This window comes from Pelobates fuscus, chromosome 5 (genome assembly GCF_036172605.1).
Source record: "Pelobates fuscus isolate aPelFus1 chromosome 5, aPelFus1.pri, whole genome shotgun sequence".
NCBI classification, from domain to species: Eukaryota; Metazoa; Chordata; class Amphibia; order Anura; family Pelobatidae; genus Pelobates; species Pelobates fuscus.
Window position 1 is genome coordinate 209,270,914 of NC_086321.1, and position 22,657 is coordinate 209,293,570.

A 22,657-nucleotide genomic window follows, 5' to 3' on the forward strand; every position below is an offset into this window, starting at 1 on the left:
TTTCCTGTCACTATAGTGGTCCTTTAACAAATAATATATATATTTTTTAAAAAGACACTATAGTCACTAAAACAACTTTAGCTTTATTAAGTAGGTTTGGTGTACAGATCATGCCCCTGCAGTCTCACAGCTCAATTCTCTACCAATTGGAAGTTGAATCACTCTTATTATTATTATAATTATTGACATTTATATAGCACCAACAGATTCCGTAGCTCTTTACAACATTATAAAAATGGGAGATTTAACAATAAATAAGACAATTACAAAAAACTTACAGGAATGGTAGGTTGAAGACGACACTGCTCAAACAAGCTTACAGTCTATAGGAACCATAGTTTATGCAACCCTAGTCACACCTCCCTGCATGTGACTTACACAGCCTTCCTAAACACATCCTGTAACTATAATCTTCTAATGTTTACACTACCTTTATTGCACCCTGCAGGCGGCTCCTTTGTGTGATTAAAGTTCAATGACAGAGCAGGAGATAAAAACTTGTAAAGTAAGTTAACATCAGATTGAAAATGAAACCATTTTTTTTCCATGCAGGCTGTTTGAGTTACAGCTAGGGATATGTGTGGGTAGGGCTGTATAACCAGAAACAAAAGCAGTTAAACTCCTAAATGGCAGTGAATGGAACGGTGCAACTTTCAAAGCATGATCTATATATCAAAACTGCTTCATTAAATGATCACTATAGTGTCAGAAAAACAAACTAGTTTTCCTGACACTATAGCATCCTTAGGACCCCCCCACCCTTGGCGCTGAAGCAGTTAAAACCCCTTCAGCCACTTACCTTTATCAAGCACCAGGCTCCCTCGGCGCTGGTGACCTCTCCTCCCCCTCTGACGTCAGCTCCCGAGTGGAGCGGAATGCGCATACACGCGCATTCAAACAGTCCATAGAAAAGCATTTCTCAATGCTTTCCTATGGACGTTCTGCGCGCTAGATGCGAATTTCGTATTCCAGCGTCGGGGAAGCGCCTCTAGCAGCTGTCAGGAAGACAGCCACTAGAGGTTGGATTAACCCTGCAATGTAAACATAACAGTTTCAGAGCATCTGAAGGGTTAAAACCTGGGGGACCTGGCACCCAGACCACTTCATGGAGCTGAAGTGGTCTGGGTGACTATAGTGTCCCTTTAGGTTAAAGTTGTGTCCCTTCAAATATTTGAGGAAATGATTATTATATTAAAAAATATAGTTTTGGGGGGGCGGAGCCAACTGAGCAACAGAGCGGACGCATCTTCTCGGAGCTCCGTCTCTGACTTACAGAAAATCGATAATATATGGTGGAAATCGAGCTTAAAACCATCCCACATACCACCCTAACACGGGCTAATAGAACATGGGCAGGAAATCCAAAAAGGCAAAAGCCGAAAAAAGCCCCCACGGGAGGGACATTGGGGAGATGCTTCGGCTCTCGCAACAGGCCGCGTGGCCCAAAATGGCGCAGCACGACGACCTTTCCTCATACTCATCGGAGGATTTTACCTCCGACATCCTAGAAGGGGCATCCTACAGACCCCCGCCAGAGGCCAGACAGGTACCCCCAAAACCCGGAGACCCGGTCACCGCAGAGCAAATCAAAATTATGCTGGCGGAACTCCACAAAGACTTGGCGGCCGATATGGCCCATTATAGGAAGGACGTCGAAGGCGCCACGGAAAAAATTATCCAGTTGGAGGCCAGCTCAAGCTCCCAGGACGCGAGGCTACAGGCACTCGAACAGACAACCACAGGCCTAGTCAAATGGCAAACCGCCACTAACAACAGGCTTGACACCATGGAGGACCAAAGAAGGCGGTGCAATCTGAAGCTGAGGGGGATACCGGAGTCTGTAGGCCTGGATGACTTACCTCACTACATTCGGCGCCTACTCGAAGCACTGCATGTTTCGGCTGCGAAATCACCTCGAGTTCCGACAGCGGCATCGGCAGACCTCATACTGCGGTTCCAAACTCTGGCTGACAAGACCACGCTTGCGACTGCACTGCGGGGCAAAACCCCTCTTAAGTTTGAAGGGACAATGTTGACGGCGTTCCCAGATCTGACCAGAAACACAATTGCCTGGCGAAAAGACCCACAACCCCTCTTGCACCTTCTTCGTGCTAAGGACATCCCATATAAGTGGGGCACTCCTCGTGCTGTATCTTTCACTCTCAACAGGAACATATACAAGGCGCAAGACAAGCTGGAGCTGGAAACCCACCTACGAGCAACAGGTATTTTTCAAGAAGCACCGGAGCCCAGACGGAGTATGGCCCACCTGAACCCAGACACCATCCGGGACTTTACCCCACGGAACCCCGCCAGGGCCTCCCCAGGCGGATCCCCCACCTGAGGTACCTCCGACAAGCCACCCAACAGGGACTTTTCTTCCCTTTCCATTCCACCATTTACACAGATGGACCACCTCATACAGTCAGAGACTAAACACCCAGGAGAACTACCAACTTCATTTAATGGTTTTTATATTGTTTATTCTAAGTTTATCTCGACTGGTTCCTCTTATTATTTTCTTTAATGTTTCGTTTCTTTTGTGCTATCACAAGGAGACCCAACAATGCTACTACTGTATAACCCGCAGCGCCTAGTGTCTAACAAACATAGAATAGACAAACCGTCATGAACACACCAAGAATATCCAAACAGGGCTGCAGCAGCCTACCCAGCAGCACCATCATTTAACCCGCATTACACTAGACATCCCTACCCCCCCCACCCCCCCGCCGACACACTGCGGACCACTAAGAGAACGAACCCCTTGAATAAAGGCAAGGGGGATGCCCTACAGGGCAGACACATAGAGAGCAACATCGTGCACACCTCACCCTCATTAAGGGCATTAATGTTACCTACATAGGCCTTCTCCTAGATAGAGTTAACTCTACATTATAAAAATTGTGCTATGATATGTAAGCCATACAAGTTTTCAATGTTGACATGTTGAATATGTGCCGTCGTGGCCAAGAATGCATCACTGTTACTTTATTGCACGCAAAAATAAAGAATTAAAAAAAAAAAAAATATATAGTTTTTTAGTGACCGTTACCTTTAATTCTGCATTTTTCTTTTTTTGTATATATAAAAACAGCTTTCAAAAACCACGAAACCTGCCATTTGCAGCTTTTGCAAAATCTCCCCTTTTTCCCCAGCACAGACTTTGAGTCTTTGCAGAGGAATACTCCAATCACAGGCTTCTCATTGCATGGGCTGGGACTTTCCTGTGACTTTCAATGAACTGTAGTACATGTGTTGAGATGGCAGATGCGCTTACATTTTAAAAAAAAAACATACTTGTTTTTAACTTAAAGGAACACCCAGGCATAATCAGAATGAAGTTGCTATGGTACCAGGAGGTTTAACGCAAAAAAAAAGTCTACTGTGCAGAATTTTCAGTTCAACCTCCGCCATATCTGTTTCAGTCCCAGGCTTGAAAAGGAAAGCCTCAACATGGGCGCCCGCTGATCAGAGCTACTGATCAGTTGACGCTTTCAGCGGCGTAAAGTCTGAGGCTTACGGTTTCAAGCCCCAGACTTAAACGCATGTGGAGGGGACAAAGCTGAATGAACCCTGACACCAGACTTTGTGGTAACATTTAAAAAAAAAAAAAAAAAAAGGTTTAATCCCTGCAGGAAAGTTGCTGCCAAGAACTTCTTGACACCATAAGAACATTCCAATTAAGTTGTTATGGTTCCTGGAGTGTTTAAGACCACACAAAAAATAACAATTGCTGTCCAGAGAACTTAACATAAGGGAGACTTCATTGTTTTAGTTTCAAGTTATACTGTATATTATATTATTTCCTGCTGAACTGATCTGTGTTTTACTTCCTGGTTGCTAGAATATCCTTATATCTAAAAGATTTATATTCACTGAATTCTGCATTTAGGTTATCTTGACAAAAAAATCTTCAAGCTGTCACTTTCACTTTCTTCAGACAGAGCTTCATGTCACTTTGTTGTATATCTCTGACCCAATGAAAACTGTGTTTTGTTTTATTTCGGGTGGGGGGTGTCTAGCTACCATCAGACAATGCTCTGTCATCCTGGCAGCTCCCAACCACAAACATGGCGGCCGAGCCCTGCTATGGCGACATTTATGGTCAGGCGCTCTCTGCTGGCAAGGCGCAGCTCGGCGCTCATAGAACTTTGTCCATCGTTCTAGCAGGTTCTATGACACGTTCTCACGTCATCAGAAGGCGCCATTGTCGGGGCAATCATCCCAGGGCTCGGCACGCAGAAGACGTTCCTTTGACCTCACGTTGTGATACCGAGTCCAGTGAACCCCGCTCAGCCCGCTGTGACTGAGAGCGCGAGGCAGCCGAGACCGCCCGGAGCGTCAGGTTAGCTGTCCCAGGGAGCTGCACGGCGGCCGGTACCTGTGACGTCAGAGACGCTGCGGTATGAGGAAGCGCCGTTAGTGCGGCCCGAGCTGCGCCAGCACCGCCCGATAACATAGAGCATTACACCCCGCTATAGAGCATTACACCCCATTATACAGAGACCCTGCCAATAACACAGCATTATACAGAGACCTGTAATGACAGCCCAGCATTAGACCTGTTATAGAGATCCAGACCACTATCACAGCATTACACCCATTATACAGAGACCCTGACTGGCATTATATCCAGAGATTCTGACTTAGTGGCTGATAGCCTAGCATTATATGGAAACTCTGACAATAGCACAGCATTACACCATTATATAGCAACCACTGCCAATATCACAGCAGAACACCCATTATACAGAAACTCATAACAACAACCAAGCATTTTATCAAGAGATTCTAGCTGACAGGGTGGTATTATACAGGGATCCGGACAAGACAGCCTAGCATTAGACATATACAGGGTCCCTGACCAATATCCCAGACTTTACAGCATTACGTGTTTTATATAGACTTTGGCTGGCCAATAGCACTGCATTACACCAGTTACAAAGAATCTGACCAACATTCAGAGACCCTAACCAACCTTTATTACCGTTCTTTTACAGAGACCCTGATCGACAGCCAGGTATTACACCCATGACCAACCATGACAAACAGTCCTGCGTAGCATCCATCATGTGGTGGTCCTGCCTAGCATCCATCGTGAAGTGGCCCTGACCAACAGACCAGCATCACATCTATCATACAGAGACACTGACAGGCAACTTTGTATTATACAAAGACCCTAATAGACAGCCCTGCATTATACAAAGACGCTGCCAGACAGCCCTGCATTATACAGACAAATTGGTTGACTCTTGGCACCCATTAAACTGTCCTACTCACTGATGGCGCTGTAAGAGAGCGCAGCCTCACACACCGGGTATCTGTATACAACTTGCTCTCTTTTCTCCCGCTCTAGAGATCCTATCACTGAAGCCATGTCGGATCCCCCCTCTTCCACCTCAGCTAGCACATCAGATCAAGCTGGGATCATCAAAGTCACAGTGAAAACCCCAAAGGAGAAAGAAGAGTTTGCTGTGCCTGAAAATAGCAGCATCAGAGAGGTGAGTCGAGAAAGAGAGGCCTTTGAAGCTTACTCACATCTAGAGCACTAGAGATGCATTGGCTAACTGATCTAACGTCCATGATACTGGTGGACTAAGGCGGATCGCCAGCTGTTGTAGAACTACACCTCCTTTGATGATTTTCCCCTCATAATGGGAGGTGTAGTTCCAAAAAATCTGGAACTTGCCTTTCCCTGTTCTGTGGCATTCCAGTTAAGCCATCACGGCTCAAGGGAACTGTGTCCCTACAGTTTGCAGGCTGACCATCATGGGGAATGTGATCCAGAACATATGGAAATCCAAAAGTTGGCTGTTTTTGCATTGGTGTCTCTATAGGCACCCAGACCACTTCAGCTCATTGAAGTGGCCTCGGTACAGTGCCCCTGTTAGTTTAACCCTCCAATTCGAAATATTGCAGCTATTAATAAACTGCAATAATTGCAGGATTAACTCTACCACTAGAGGTGCTTCTGGATCGTTGTGTGAACTTTGGTTGCCTAACTGACACTGGATGTCCACACACTTTGCATGAGGACATCCAGCATTAGCTAATTCTCCACAGGACAGCATTGATTCAATGCTTTCCTATGGGGTAGTCCTAATGCGATAGTGGTGCTCGCTGTGCATGCGCATTAGGTCCCACAATGTCTGGGTAGGAGGAGCAAAGGCAGTGCCTGACCCAGCGCCAAGGGTCATTGGTACTGGGATCAGGTAAGGGACAAAAGGGTTTTTAACCCTTTCTTTGCTGCAGGGGGTGGGGAGAGCAGAGGGTATTATAGTTCTAGAAAAACAACTTTGTATTCCTAGCACTATTGTCTCCCTTTAAAGTGAAGGCCACAAATGTGGTTGTTATAGGAGTAATAGTAGTCCACAACACCAAGCGGGAGCAAAGCTCCTGAAGCTAACCTGCATATACAGCATTGACATGTATTTTATGGCAGGACACCAGTAGATCCCTAGCGCAATGTATTTGTGAATATAAAAAAAACAAAAAACTGTTGGTCTAACAAGTCACAAATGAGGTATATCTTTATTTAATGTTTTGGTTGGGATATTGACAGATGAGTGCAATTTGTGTAAACCTTAAAATTTTATATTCTTAAAATGTTATATGATTAATTTAACTGAGCTCAGACTCGAATATATCATCCTTTACATGATGAGTTGTTTACTTTTCACTGTCTAAAAATTTCTGGAGAACTTCTTCTTATAGTTTTTTAGTGATTTTAGATTGCAAGACTTATAGGTAGGACTAACAGAATCTTTTGTATTGAGAAGTTTTTTTTGTCATTATATAAATGGTAGAGTTGATTATAATGGTTTTGTAACATTTACACCAAATGGATTGATATTCAAGGGGCTGTAATCAACCCCTCAGCTACGTTTATATGTTTTTACCAGTGGACTCACCTGGGCATAAATGAGTATTTATTTAAAAACAAACAAACCTGTTTCTGCTATGATGGTGTTTTTTTTTTTTTTTTAAAGCGTTAAATTAATTCCCTTGTTTGGTGTGGATGAACAAAACTACACATCCCCAATTCTAAAGGGATAATATAGGCACCAAACAACTTTAGCTTAATTAAGTAGTTTTAGTGTATTAATTATGTCTATAAGGTCTCACTGCTCAATTATCTGCCATTTTATGAGTTAAATCACTTTTGTTTCTGTTTATACAGTCCTAGCCACACCACCCTTGGCTGTGACTAGCACAGCTTGCATGGAAAAATAATGGTTTCATTTTCATTTAGGTATTAAGTTGGTTTAAAATGTTTTTTTTTTTTTGTGTGCAGATAGATACATTTTAGCTTCAAACGCCACAACAACGTACCTATATGTAAACAGGATTTACAGTGGCATGAGAGGTTGTACATTTTTTTTTTATAATTATGTCTACAAGCTTAACGTTACTTTTGATGCTCCGAGATGAAGTTTTATATTTTAGAGATAACAGACTGGAAACATAGGCATACATCTTAGGACCTGCTTGATAATAGTAAGTTAGATCTATGATTAAGGAGGTCATAGGCAAAATAATAATAATAATAATAATGGTCGTATGAGAAATAAGACAAAACAGTAGACTGGTCTCATCATTAACGTGAAAATGAAAAACTAGAATAACCCAAGTACTGTTATGTGAGTAGCATAAGAAAAATAATAAAGATTGACATGTTTAATGCAAACTTGTGTAGTGTAGCTAATCCCTAGGAGGCCTCCCAGGCAAGGCAAACATGAGTTCCAATGGGAGAACTTCAAAGTCATCCAGTGCCCCTCTGGGGGATAGCAGTAGTTCCGTGTTCAGGCTCTTGAACTTGTCTGGTACAAGACAAGTGGTCACCGCTAAGTGCAAGGGCTGGTTCCGTGCCTTTGTCAGGGATCGCCATACAGATTTCCGAGCCACAGATGATTCACAGCATATGCTTCCGTGTAGCTGCAATTCCAGCCTCTGCAAGTGAGTGAAGTCAGAGCGGGACAGTAGTTGCCGGTGCTGGTGCTTGGTGCCATCCGGCCCAAGCCGTGTGGACTTGCATTCAGGCTTGAGTCATCGCTTCGGGCGCCGCCATTTTTGGGCCCTGCACTTTTTGGGCCCTGAAGAAGTCCAACATTTGACCGGACGAAACGCGTTGGATTAACCCCTTGTGGACATTCTTTTATTTATATGTGTTTATTTTACATTTTGCTGTAATTTACTGCTGCTCCTAACTCCTACTGTGGTGACTTTGAAGGAAACATCCATCCAGGAGTGTACATCAACTTGGAGATACGCTGTTTTTATACTTCTTAAGTGTAAGTGCGACCAATAAATTTGTTATACATTATTTTATACGTACTTCACTATATTTAATCTTCTTATTTTATATATCTGGTTGGAAGACATTACATCTCATCTCATACTCATCAAATACCCCTGAGTGGGTGAAAGGCCTGATTACCTCATCCGTTTGTGAGTGCATTCATATCACATTTATTTCACATCCTTATTATATACTATTTTACGCTATGTTAGCTATTTGATTTATCCACACAGAGCATATGCCTGGAGAGTCTACCTAAATACAGGTCATTCCATTATATATTGTATCTATACGTATTCTGGGTGATTTCCACTGATTAGCTTATGGCTGATGGAGGTGCTGTACTGTACTAAGTGAAAATATGTGACACAGCATGACTCGTCTCTGGTGACCAATATCATGATGCCACTAGTTGCCATTATAGAACTCGCAAAAGATATCGCTGGTTGCCAATGTAAGACATTTGCAATATATCACTAGTTGTCAACCTAGCACATAGAAAGGGTGTCACTAGATGCTATTATAAACATATGAAATACTTAGTTGGTTGCCAATATAAAACACACGGAGAGATGTCCTGAGAAAGAGGGGCACCAAAGCAAGTGAGAATAGTAGGCTTTACATTGGTGGCAGTAGGGTGGCCTCGGCTCGGGAGTCCAGTCCCAGCCTGTCCCCTTACATGGGGCTGCGTGTGTGATCTGGGTGAGTCTGCCTATCCAATGCCCCTACGTGAGGCCGAGTCCAGCGGGTCCGTCGATGGTGCCGATGGGAACTGCTTCCAGGCTTCCTGAGGATGCAGCATACGGGAGGCACGTGCGGGCGATTGTGTGCAGGTATAGAGCGTCTGTGATACTGTCCCTGTGGTGGGTAAGTGGCTCAGCTGCGGCATTGTAGTGGCATCTGTCGGTTCAGGCTCGACAGTTCTCCATCTTCTCCTTCTGTCTGACTGGGCTTTACCCTGCTTGAGTCTGCGTTGGGTCGCTGCGCCACAAGGATCCTCTTGGGTTTTTGAGCTTTGTGTAGGCTGTGTCCAGTGGTAGCATTGCGCCGTTTGGGCGTTGTTGGGTTGGACCCTTTCTTGTGAGTGTCCGTAGTAAGAGTGGGGTTTGTCCCGCTTGTCGCCTTGCTCTTGCGCTGCCGACCTTGCAGCACACCGCCGGGTGAGGATCCGGCTTTCTGGGGGCATCAGTAGTGCCTTTAGCTTCTCCCAGATTGCCTGGAATATGCGGTCGTACCTGAGCTTTGTTTCCCTCTGGATCGTAAGCGCAGCATTGGAGAACTGGCCGCCCGCCATTTTGTGGGCTCCGTCCCCCGTCTCTCTGGACTTCGTGGTTTTGTCGCTTGGGCCTTGCGTGGCCGGTTAGTCTCATGTGGCAGGACCGGGATATCCCCCGCCGGTCCAGAGGGGGGGGAACGGGGGCTCCGAGTCTGCGTTCCCTTCGTTCTCGGCGGCAGGAGGGCAGCTGCCTCTCCCGCGCCTGCCATGCCAGTAGGCCTCACCGGCTCGTGGGGCATATGTCGGGTCGGTCGTCGCTTGTAAGGTATCATATTGTGTCCCGATTTCCCCTCACGCTTGGTGGCCCTAGTCTGGCTCTCAGGTGCCGTTTCAGTAGGGTTTTCACGCTTTTTTAGGCGCTGGTCACAGGAGCTGACAAGGATAGCTGCTGTTCAGCTCTGCGGTTCAGCCCCGCCCCACTTTAATTACTTTTTATTGCAGGGCTTGACAAAATTGCTTTGAATCTTGGAGCCAGCTAAAAAAGTTAGGTGGCAGGATTTTTTTTGTAAACTGACAAAGCTTTATTTTCAACAACAAAACTAACATCTTAAAGGAACTCTATAGTCACCAGAACCACTTCAGCTTGATATAGTTGTCCTGGTGTCTATAGCCTGTCTTTGGAAAGGCAGTGTTTACATTGCTTCCTAGTAACACCTCTAGTGAAAGTCACTCAAAGGGCCACTAGAGGTGCTACTTTATCCAATGCTGCATAGTGTGTGGTACCTACATTCATAAGGCTTCAATGCATCTCTATGAGGAGATGCTGATTGGTGTAGGGTGGCTTATTGGCACAGCACAATGTTTTGCCCCACATATGCAATAGCCTCCAAATGTTTTCCTATAGGATAGCATTGTATTGCCTGAGATCATCAAGATTGATGATCTCAGCCCTGGAGGCAAGGCCAGCTGGGGTGAGACCGGCATGGCATGGGAATAAACATGAGTAAAAACAGCTTTCCAATGTGATCAGAGGGGGCAGTCACCTAAATAGTTAAACTATAGTGTCACTATAGTGTTCCTTTAAATTTGCACATAAAGAAAACTAGAACCAAACTTCATGGGCATTTAACTTCTGTATATAATGAATGTAGTTTGGAATTAAAGTACCTATACTCACACTTACTGACACACACACACATTGCCACCCAAACCCTTACCTTTGGGATAGCTAAAATTAATCATTTTTCTGGGGTCCAGTGCAGCTGCCATGATCCTGTTATCTTCTTGCTCTGCTTACTCGTACGCTGTTTAGTGATGCCGGGGCAAGCGTGACGTCATATCCTGACATCACAGAAGGGGCCAATAGAGAAGAGCAGGGAGATTGCAGCTCCGTCGCCACCCGCCTCATTGCTCACAAGGGGCTCTATGGTGGCTGTTGCAGAACAGACTGACAAACAACCAGGTGCCAGTACAAAATTCCTAGTCGCCATGGCGACCGGGTTCCTGTGATTTGTGGAGCCCTGCTTTACTCTATAAATGTAATTGTTTCTAGATGATGTTCAAAGAGATCTATTTAAAAAGGAAGTTTTAACTGTGCCATTTGATTAATAAAAATGTTTAAATATTTTGCACTAATGCAGTCTTGTGACGTGTAAATAAGTCATGCTATGTAGTGTAGAATATATTATTGATATTCAAGACAATATCAATAATTTTATCAGTATGAGAAATCTTCCAGTAGCAAATTTTAAACCTCATTTCTCCTTTAAACTTCTGGCACTAAATAAATATTGTTAATTGAACGTACAGTGCAACATTCAATTTTTTTCAGTTCAATACTACAGTTGAGGTACTATTCATCCTTGTATAAAGCTGATCACACTGGTTACAGTAAACTTGGTTAACCACTAGTTTTCTAGATTCCCATGGTGCTCAGCCAACTTATTCTAGACCATGTGTCAGTTAAGGATAATTACAGATGTAGTTCTGCAACATCTAGAGAGCTTCCTGTTCGTAACATATGGGTTACAGGGCTCCTGCCAGCGGAAAGAAGGTATGAGGCTCGATCCTCATTTTCCTACAGGGCACCGCAATTATGGAATAACATCAGGAACACAGTCAAATCTTCATTCAATCTAAAATCTTTTAAGAGATCTACGGCAATATTCCTCCGTACAAAATGCACCTGTCATAGTTGACTATATTACCCATTGCTGGGGAATAGCAGGGGTTAAGAAAAAAAAAAAAAGGCTGCAAACAAATGATCTGCAGGTTTGGTGAGCATTATTTTTAGATATACCCACAAATAAAAAATGCTTAATTAAATGCATGATTTCATTTTGGGTATATATACTAAATAGTGGTTTTGTTTTCACAAGAATACAAATGAATAACAGTGTGATTACTTGACAAAATATCCTGTTGCAGGTGAAGGTATGTATTTACTGCCACTGTGTGATTAAAGAACAATGCTGTCTTGTTGTCTGCATGTTCACTGGGGTTTGCCTTTCTATACCCTGCAGTTAGTTTTAATTGTAAATATTAACATCTAGAATTGTATAGATTACTACTCCAAACAGAATGTTGTCACCTTTACTTTAACAACTGAAGGGGTGTCATTAGTCACTCCATTCCTATATCCCTTTCAGCCCTCACAGGTAGCGTGGGCTAGGGGGTAATTTTGGTTGCTGTGCCAAAGAGCTAAAGAATAACCTACAGGGAAGGCGTATGGCAAATGTCTGCCAAAAATGTGTTTTTGACAGTAGAGGGAGGGACCTATTTTGTAATGGGTTTTCTTCCAATCTATACCTGCGTTAAGAATTACAATGTATTCATGGAATCTAATGGACTATTACAATGAAAGGAAAAAAGAAATGTGTGTACCGTGAGAGGTACACTTTAAGAGTTATTCACTGACCAGAAAGTATAGTTGTTGAAAAATAAGTAAAATTAATGAAAGTATGTATGAAAGTTTATCATCAATACTATTTACGTATATAAATTTTCATTTATTAGAGTTGTGCTGCCGTGCCTTGAGTAATAGTCAATTGTTCACAAGCTGGAATTATGTGGATGGTTATGCCATTTACATAGACAGATGTTATATAATTGGCAGATGACTCCACATTCTTCATTTGTTTTGTTCAATGTTAACTAAACATTGTGACTATATGGTTTGCTATTCTTATTTCTCACTCTATTTTTGTAACATACATTGTATTAGAATATCACAATACAAAACAGCAGTAACCAGTACAAATGTAAATGCTGTGAAAGTAGTTGAGAAGTACCGGTACTCACAATTTGTTTAGAAATAGTTTTCATGATGAATACATGTTTTTTTTTAGACTAAATATTTAGATTAAGCAACATAAAGTAGAACTGAGTTAACTAGAAGGTAGTTTTTTGACTGCCCCTGACTCGGCAACTATCTTTAAACAGGATTTGTTGTTTGCTGCAGTTCCACAGTTGACCTCTTCCTTATAAACCATGAATGAGAAAACCCCTGCTACAAGGTTACATTTAAAACAGTATGACTGTATATACAGAGAAACAGATGTTTCCAGAGTTGTTAAAGGAACACTATAGGTTCAGGAACACAAACATTTATTCCTGGGGGCAGGGCGAAACACAGTTTAGGGCAATCAGTACTGTAACGGAGCTCCGTGTACTCCGACCGAGTACCCTCCGTTGATGGATGCTCCTAGCGCTCTCAGAGGACTCCAAGCACTGCAGACGACACCACAACCACCGCAGGCTCCACAACCGCCGTAGCTTAACTGGAGCCGTGCCGTCTTCCTTCCACCCTGGATCGGCTTCTGTCCTCCAGGACCGTGTGGGGAAGACCTCTCCTCCAGGAGAGCGTATCTGGAACAAGCTCTTAAAAGAGCTAAGTGATTAAGAGCTCAGGGGAATATGCAGAGCATAGCAATCCCCAGTGTGATATAGCAGTTCCCTCCAATAACGAGACACGGCTACGTATTGAGGGTCAGAAGAGGTCTGAGGACTGGAACACCCAGCCTGCTTTTTATTAGGATCAGGTACATACAGGACACTCCCAGGGGGAGGATGAAATTGACCAATCACATGCATGGTAACACCCCCACGTCTCCTCCCCTCAGATAAGCACATAACCCAATTAAAACATACATTATTTTACCCAGTTTCTGGATGTACCCCAAAAACAGGGGGTACAGCTTTAAATCTGGTATCCCCAAATAGCCCTTGTTCAGGGGAACAGTCTGTCCAAAAATCAGCCCATTCGGATGGATGGTTCGGGAGATACAGGGCTCCAAAGTTTTGACCGACCGCACAGACCAACTAGCCGAAAATAGTTCCATGAGTTTTGGCCTTGCGGTCGGTCTCCGTTCGCACGGTAAAATAGACGAAATTCTTGCCATCCATTCGCATCTTTGTGGTCGCTAGAATCCCCATACTAAGTTAAGTATAACTACCGAACGGCCGGTCGTTCGGTAGTTTCCGTGCGAAGTTCTGGATGTCTGGAGGTCTTAGCGGTATTCGCCTGTTTGCGCTGCCGATTTCAGTTCCATGCGTTCACAGGCAAACACCGCTGTTCGCACGCAAGATGGCCGCGAACACGTGGAAAAGTCCCGAAATGGCGGCCACCTATTCAGAGCACAAAGAATTCGCATGAAATCATGCGAACGGCTGTATCCTCCAGTAATGTGATTCTTATGCAATATATTCGCCTAAATCTCCTGGCTGTTAGGTTATATTAGTAGTTCAAACCTACAGCATAGATAAAGGGAAAAGGACAGTCTAATACAAGTCCATATGCCTGAATACAGGGTTTACAGTGCAATATAGTACAGGACCATAGTCGCAGGGGAGGAGGCAGGCAAGCAGGCCTCTCCAGGACAAAGTGGCGAAGGGCACTTCGTCACACATCTCCCCTTTGGGGGGAAGACTAACCAGGCACCTGACCTTCTGTCGGTCAGTGCCTCCGTTAGTCGATCCACCAACCCACAATAAACAGATGTCCGAGTGGCCCCCCCACAACATCAAAGTACAGGAACAGCCCACCCACAACACACAGTCACTGCACCTGGGTATTTGGCTGTGGTAATGAGGCCACATGCCGAGGGTACTTGAAGGGCAGAGGCCAACTGCACTCTGCCCAGATGCCAGCTCTTCTGCTGGGGTAGCCTGCAGGACATCAGGCTCTGGACCAGGGACAAAGGTAGGGCAGAGGCCGACTGCACTCTGCCCAGCTGCCAGCTCTTCTGCTGGGGTAGCCTGCAGGACATCAGGCTCTGGACCAGGGAAAAAGGTAGGGCAGAGGCCGACTGCACTCTGCCCAGCTGCCAGCTCTTCTACTGGGGTAGCCTGCAGGTCATCAGGCTCTGGACCAGGGACAAAGGTAGGGCAGAGGCCGACTGCGCTCTGTCCAGCTGCCAGCTCTTCCGCTGGGGTACTGAGACCATAATCCGGCTCAGTAGTTAAGGGAACCTGGACGTCAGGAGGGGTTAGCATCGCCTCCGTTAACCCTGGTGCCACGCTAGGAGTTAGCTGGGGAGGGGAATTTGTACTTACCCCCTCCTCTGGGTGTCCCGGTGAGGGTAGTTGGGGATCTGGAAAGGCTGTCCAGCATCCCTGTAGGTCAGGCACAGAGACCACGGTCCCATCTGCGCCGTCTGGAGGATTGGTGTCTCCCCTTGTTGGGGAAAGCTGCCGCTGGGGAGAGGGGGGGCTGTGCTCCTTTCCTGGAAACACAGGCTGCCGCTGGAGAGGGAGACCGCCTGTCTCCACTCCCTTACCATGGTCCTGTTGCTGTAGAGAGGGACCAACTGTCTCTGCTCTCTGTAGGACACACGGCTGCTGGGGGGGAAGGACGGCACCTTCGGCCCCCTGGGGTACACACTGCCGCTGGAGAGGGAGACCGCCTGTCTCCACTCCCTTACCATGGTCCTGTTGCTGTAGAGAGGGACCAACTGTCTCTGCTCTCTGTAGGACACACTGCTGCTGGGGGGGAAGGACGGCACCTTCGGCCCCCTGTAACTCACGCTGTTGTTGGGGCGCAGGGACGGAATACTTTGCCCTCACTGCCCGATATTCTGCTTCCATCTGCAGATACTCCGCCAGTTCTCTCCTCACTATCGGTACAATTTCCTCTGTTAGGAGGGGCCCGTAGATAGCCAACCGCCGCTTCAGCATAGCGTCAAACTGTACGTGACTATACCAATAGTCCAGTTTTGCTTGGTGTTCCCAGGATGCTGTTCCTCGCACTAGGGAAGCCATCCTGTTGTAGCCAGGGGCGCTGCCCAATGGCTAGCGTTGCCCTCAATTGTAACTCCAAACGTTACCCGTGTCTCTGAGCTGCTTCTCCTCGCACTAGGACGCCATCCCACCGCTGCCACCAATGTAACGGAGCTCCGTGTACTCCGACCGAGTACCCTCCGTTGATGGATGCTCCTAGCGCTCTCAGAGGACTCCAAGCACTGCAGACGACACCACAACCACCGCAGGCTCCACAACCGCCGTAGCTTAACTGGAGCCGTGCCGTCTTCCTTCCACCCTGGATCGGCTTCTGTCCTCCAGGACCGTGTGGGGAAGACCTCTCCTCCAGGAGAGCGTATCTGGAACAAGCTCTTAAAAGAGCTAAGTGATTAAGAGCTCAGGGGAATATGCAGAGCATAGCAATCCCCAGTGTGATATAGCAGTTCCCTCCAATAACGAGACACGGCTACGTATTGAGGGTCAGAAGAGGTCTGAGGACTGGAACACCCAGCCTGCTTTTTATTAGGATCAGGTACATACAGGACACTCCCAGGGGGAGGATGAAATTGACCAATCACATGCATGGTAACACCCCCACGTCTCCTCCCCTCAGATAAGCACATAACCCAATTAAAACATACATTATTTTACCCAGTTTCTGGATGTACCCCAAAAACAGGGGGTACAGCTTTAAATCTGGTATCCCCAAATAGCCCTTGTTCAGGGGAACAGTCTGTCCAAAAATCAGCCCATTCGGATGGATGGTTCGGGAGATACAGGGCTCCAAAGTTTTGACCGACCGCACAGACCAACTAGCCGAAAATAGTTCCATGAGTTTTGGCCTTGCGGTCGGTCTCCGTTCGCACGGTAAAATAGACGAAATTCTTGCCATCCATTCGCATCTTTGTGGTCGCTAGAATCCCCATACTAAGTTAAGTATAACTACCGAACGGCCGGTCGTTCGGTAGTTTCCGTGCGAAGTTCTGGATGTCTGGAGGTCTTAGCGGTATTCGCCTGTTTGCGCTGCCGATTTCAGTTCCATGCGTTCACAGGCAAACACCGCTGTTCGCACGCAAGATGGCCGCGAACACGTGGAAAAGTCCCGAAATGGCGGCCACCTATTCAGAGCACAAAGAATTCGCATGAAATCATGCGAACGGCTGTATCCTCCAGTAATGTGATTCTTATGCAATATATTCGCCTAAATCTCCTGGCTGTTAGGTTATATTAGTAGTTCAAACCTACAGCATAGATAAAGGGAAAAGGACAGTCTAATACAAGTCCATATGCCTGAATACAGGGTTTACAGTGCAATATAGTACAGGACCATAGTCGCAGGGGAGGAGGCAGGCAAGCAGGCCTCTCCAGGACAAAGTGGCGAAGGGCACTTCGTCACAAGTACCTACTCATAGAGATGCATTGAATCAGTGCATCTCTATGAGGAAATTTCCGTGTCCCCATGCAGAGTGTTGAGACGCTGAACGGCAGAGCTACCTACTGTGCAGCATTGAGCCAGGAACCTCTAGTGGCTGTCTGAGGAGTGACACTTGGAGGTGTCCCTAGGGGCAATGCAAACACACTGCCTTTTCTCTGAAAAGGCAGTGTTTACATGAAAATGCCTGAAGGCAATGATTATACTCACCAGAACAACTACATTAAGCTGTAGTTGTTCTGGTGACTATAGTGTCCCTTTAGAGGAACCATGACCCTGTGGCAGCATTTCTCTATTTTATTCACCCCTGTAAATGCTATTGAAGCATTTACATGGTGAGTGAGGTGTACAGAGGAGGTAAATATAAAAGTGTCACTTTCTGGTACTGGCTTTGACATCGGCCTATGAAGGCTACTGAACAAGAGTTTGTGGGAAATGTGCAGAGCCGCATGCTGCGGGTATTAATGACCTTTCATTCAAACACTGAATGAAAGCCCCTCACATAAAATAATGGACCAATTGGTAGGCTCCTTTGCCCTGTACAAATGTTTAGGTTTTTTTTGTTTTTCTTTTCTTTTGTTTGTTATTTTTCCCTTCTAAATTAATAAAACCATGTTTGCAGGTTTATTTTTCTGCTTCGTGTTAACCTAGATTTTGGTGTTTTCTTTGTAGTGTTCCTTTAAATAATAGATGTTGCGTGTTTCATTTGCATCTGTCTTACAACAACTTTTTGTTTCTCAGTTCAAAGAAGACATATCAAAGCGCTTTAAGACAAACACAGACCAGCTTGTGTTGATATTTGCTGGGAAGATTTTAAAAGATCAGGACACTCTCAGTCAGCATGGAATCCATGATGGGCTTACAGTTCATCTTGTTATTAAAACACAGAACAGGTATTTAAAAATATTTTTTTTTTTTCTTCTGTTCAAAATATACGTATACATAGGGAACACTGTTGTTCATTAAATCTTTTTGTACTTTACTCTAGGTCTACAGCTGCAGCAGCTTCACAGTCAAACAGCCCCAGCAGCCCAGAAACCACATCTACTACACCAAGTAGCACTGCCACTACAACATCTACCACGAGTGCTCCATTTGGTTTAGGTAATACCCTGACCAGGCATACACTATGAGTCCTCACTTTTGGATAGAACTCTCAAAAATAACTTTTGCACAGTGTTTGTGTAGCCACCTAAACAAGTCTTCTGCTATTGCTTTTCACGTGGCGTTTCTTATAAGCACTAAAGAACTTAAATGTCAGAAATAATACAGCATTCCTAGTAATTCCTAGTAGTAATAATGCTGCAATGTCACAAAGATAGCAAGAGTTCTTTAGGAGACATTTAAACCATATTTTAGTAGACAATCCTTTTTATTAATATTCATTTGAGGTGTCCAGTGCAAGTGGTTTCATGACTGCATGCCATTAATTATTGACTGCATTGTAAAACAAGTTTTTGTGTGTGTATTTTATCCACCATAGGAGGCCTCGGAGGACTGGCAGGCCTCAGCAGCATGGGCATGAATGCTTCAAACTTCTCGGAGCTGCAAAGTCAAATGCAAAGGCAACTCATGTCCAACCCAGAGATGATGGTTCAGATCATGGAGAACCCGTTTGTTCAGAGCATGCTCTCTAATCCTGACTTAATGAGGCAATTAATTATGGCAAATCCTCAAATGCAACAATTAATCCAAAGAAATCCTGAAATCAGTCACATGCTTAATAATCCAGATATAATGAGACAGGTACGTTTATATTCACATTCTATTCAACTAACTTTATATTCAACGAAGCTCTTTCAATATGTGCCCTATGTCTGTGTAAACATTTATACTGTTGTAATGTATTCAGGCTTAAAGGTTCTGGATCTCATTAAAATACAAACAAAAATCCATTCAGTTGGAAGAACAGCAATGGTTAACATGAAGAAATTACTTTAGATATTTTATTTAAAGACATGCTTATGTGTAATCAAAATTAAATTTGCTCAACCCTTGGTTTAATTTACCCAGGTCTGATTTAAAAAAACTTGCTAGTTTGCTCTAGTTATTTTTTACAGGGTTATTCACGAAGCGACCGGATTTTCTCCGGATCGACAAATTCCAAACGGAATGGCAATACCAATTGGGTCGAGTATGTTTGCAGTAATCGCCTGCATGTATTCGGTTTCTCGATAAAAATCATTGCTTCTGTATCCAAACCCTATACAAAGTATAGGATTTGGAAGATTTACAAATCACAATTTTTACTAAAGTTCAAGACAAAATGGATATTAGTCACTTGCAAGTGAATTGAGATTTTTTTTTTTTTTCTTTCTTACACTTTGCTATTTTGTCTATAATTTTAGAAGCATTTATCAATGGCTTGTGCATATCTACCTCACAGTAATTTAACTTTACTGGCATTTTTGTGTGTAAAACACAGAACTCTGTGTTTGTGAAATGCAATAGCAATTGAACTTGTCACCTTTAAGTATTTCTCCCCCCCCCCCCTATTTTTTTTTAGACCTTAGAACTTGCTCGTAATCCAGCGATGATGCAAGAAATGATGAGAAACCAAGATAGAGCATTGAGCAATCTTGAAAGTATTCCTGGAGGCTACAATGCATTACGGAGAATGTATACGGACATCCAGGAGCCAATGCTGAATGCTGCCCAAGAGCAGGTGTTGTACTTCTCTAGTCTCTTGCTTTACAGGAATATGGAGTATTGCTGGTGTTGTTGAAATTTAAATGGAGGCTGTCTGCAGGGCCACCTTTTTTCCTCTGAACTAGCAATCACAGGGAAAGAAGGTCTAGACATGTATACAAACCGTAAATAAATAGAACCTCTTCTGGATAATCCGGAACTTCCATAATGTCTTCGGTGTCATACTTTTATATTTACAGATGGAAATGAAGGAAAGGTGCCTCAGTTAGGAAAAAGAACAAATGGGTCATTTGTTACTTGTGAGTTTATAGAGGAAGAGGTTCTATTTTAACTGTCATTATTGATTTTTTTGATTGGGTAACTAAAATTATAGATCAGGGTGGTGCAGTAGACATTGCTTACCTAGATTTCATTAAGGCTTTTGACACTGTTGCACATAGAAGGCTTATCAATAAACTACAATCTTTGAGTTTGGATTCGAATATTGTTGAATGGGTAAGGCAGTGGCTGAGTGACAGGCAACAGAGGGTTGTAGTCAATGGAGTATATTCGAAGCTTGGGCTTGTCACCAGTGGGGTACCTCAGGGATCTGTACTTGGACCCATTCTCTTTAATATTTTTATTAGTGATATTGCAGAAGGTCTTGATGGTAAGGTGTGTCTTTTTGCGGATGATACTAAGATATGTAACAGGGTTGATGTTCCAGGAGGGATAAGCCAAATGGAAAATGATTTAGGTAAACTAGAAAAATGGTCAGAGTTGTGGCAACTGACATTTAATGTGGATAAGTGCAAGATAATGCATCTTGGACGTAAAATCCCAAGGGCAGAGTACAGTATATTTGATAGTCCTAACCTCAACATCCGAGGAAAGGGATTTAGGGGTGATTATTTCTGATGACTTAAAGGTAGGCAGACAATGTAATAGAGTAGCAGAAATGCTAGCAGAATGCTTGGTTGTATAGGGAGAGGTATTAGCAGTAGAAAGAGGGAAGTGCTCATGCCATTGTACAGAACACTGAGACCTCACTTGGAGTATTGTACTGATACTTTAGAGTAAACTGGTGCATGGATTGCATGATAAAACCTACAAGGGAAGGTTAAAGGATATTAACATGTATAGCTTGGAAAGAAGAGACGGGGGGATGTGATATAAACATTTAAATACATAAAGGGAATCAACACAGTAAAGGAGACTATATTTAACCCCTTAAGGACCGGACTGTTTTTGCGATGTTGTACATTTGCGACCAGGCATCTTTTTACACTTTTGTGGTGTTTGTGTTTAGCTGTAATTTTCCGCTCTCTCATTTACTGTTCCCATGCAAATTATATATTGTTTTTTTCAGGACAAAAGGGGCTTTCTTTACATACCATTATTTATATAATCTCATGTAATTTAATTTAAAAAAAATGAAAAAATATGATGAAAAATTGAAAAAAATACATGTTTTTTGACTTTTATGTGAAAAATCTTTTACTCATCTACAAAAGCGAATGAAAAAAACTGCTAAATAGATTCAAAATTTTGTCCTGAGTTTAAAAATACCCAGTGTTTACATGCTTTTTGCTATTTTTTTGCATGTTATAGGGCTATAAGTACAAGTAGGATATTGCGGTTTCAAAACATACATTTTTAAAATGTATCAATAGTGACATTGTAACACTATTATCTGTCATAAATCGCTGAATAACACCCCACATGTACATATTTTTTTTTAAAGCAGACAACCCAGGGTATGTCCAGACTTTTTTAGTAGCCACTTAGTCGCAAACACTGGCCAAAGTTAGCGTTCATATTTGTTTGTGTGTGAAAAAAGTAAAAAACTAAATTGAACGCTAATTTTGGCCAGTGTTTGTGACTAAGTGGTTACTAAAAAAGACTGGACATACCCCATTTGCAATACCTTGGGTTGTCTTCTTTTGCAAATGGTATGCCATCATGGGGGTAATTCTCATTCCTGGGCTACCATACTCTCTCAAAGGCAACGTAACCAGCCTGGCCATTTTCAATGTAAAAATATTTGACCCATATATTTGACCCTGTAACTTTCAAAAACGCTATAAAACCTGTACATGGGGGGTACTTTTATACTCAGGAGACTTTGCTGAACACAAACATTAGTGTTTCAAAACTGGAAAATGTATCACAACAATTATATCATCAGTAAAAGTGCTGTTTGTGTGTGAAAAATGCAAAAAAAGTCACTTTCACTGACAATATCATCGCTGTGATATGTTTTACTGTTTTGAATCACTAATATTTGTGTTCAGCAAAGTCTCCCGAGTAAAACAGTACCCCCCATGTACAGGTTTTAGGGTGTCGTAGAACGTTACAGGGTAAAATACAGTGCTAGCAAATTAAATTCTCTGCAATTTCGGCGTGGGTTGGCAGGCAGGTCCCTCAAATTGCAATTAATAAAATTACTTAATTATGTAAAAATATTACATAAATACGCACGTAGAATTTAAATATATATGCATATTTATATATTTGAAGTCTACATGTATATTTATATAATTATTTATGTAATTTTGTATATGGACATATGAATAGTTCGTATTCTTTTTATTTATTTATATATACATAGATATATATACAATTTCATTCTAAGTGTATTTTGATATAAATATATATATATTAATATCAAAATACAGTTAGAATAAAATTTCGTATAGATATATATATATTTTTTTAATTTTTATTATTTTTATTTTTTTAATTGAATTTAATTTACTTATTATTTGTATTTTTTAATAATATATATATATATATATATATATACAATATATATAGTTATTATATATATTATATATATATG

General features: G+C 43.1%; 1 protein-coding gene across 3 annotated transcripts in view; it reads left to right on the forward strand.

The window, feature by feature from the left end:
• Positions 1–4,187: 4,187 nt before the first annotated feature.
• The window catches only part of UBQLN1 (ubiquilin 1), a 37,956-nt gene continuing 19,486 nt past the window's right edge, over positions 4,188–22,657 (forward strand). The window contains exons 1-6 of one of the 3 annotated variants that reach the window (XM_063455001.1): positions 4,188–4,406; positions 5,360–5,504; positions 17,929–18,080; positions 18,176–18,291; positions 18,671–18,933; positions 19,694–19,852. In XM_063455001.1, the coding sequence (XP_063311071.1) occupies positions 5,379–5,504; positions 17,929–18,080; positions 18,176–18,291; positions 18,671–18,933; positions 19,694–19,852 (816 nt within the window). In that variant the 5' untranslated portion in view covers positions 4,188–4,406; positions 5,360–5,378. The other 2 variants (XM_063455002.1, XM_063455004.1) reach the window with 2 other exon arrangements.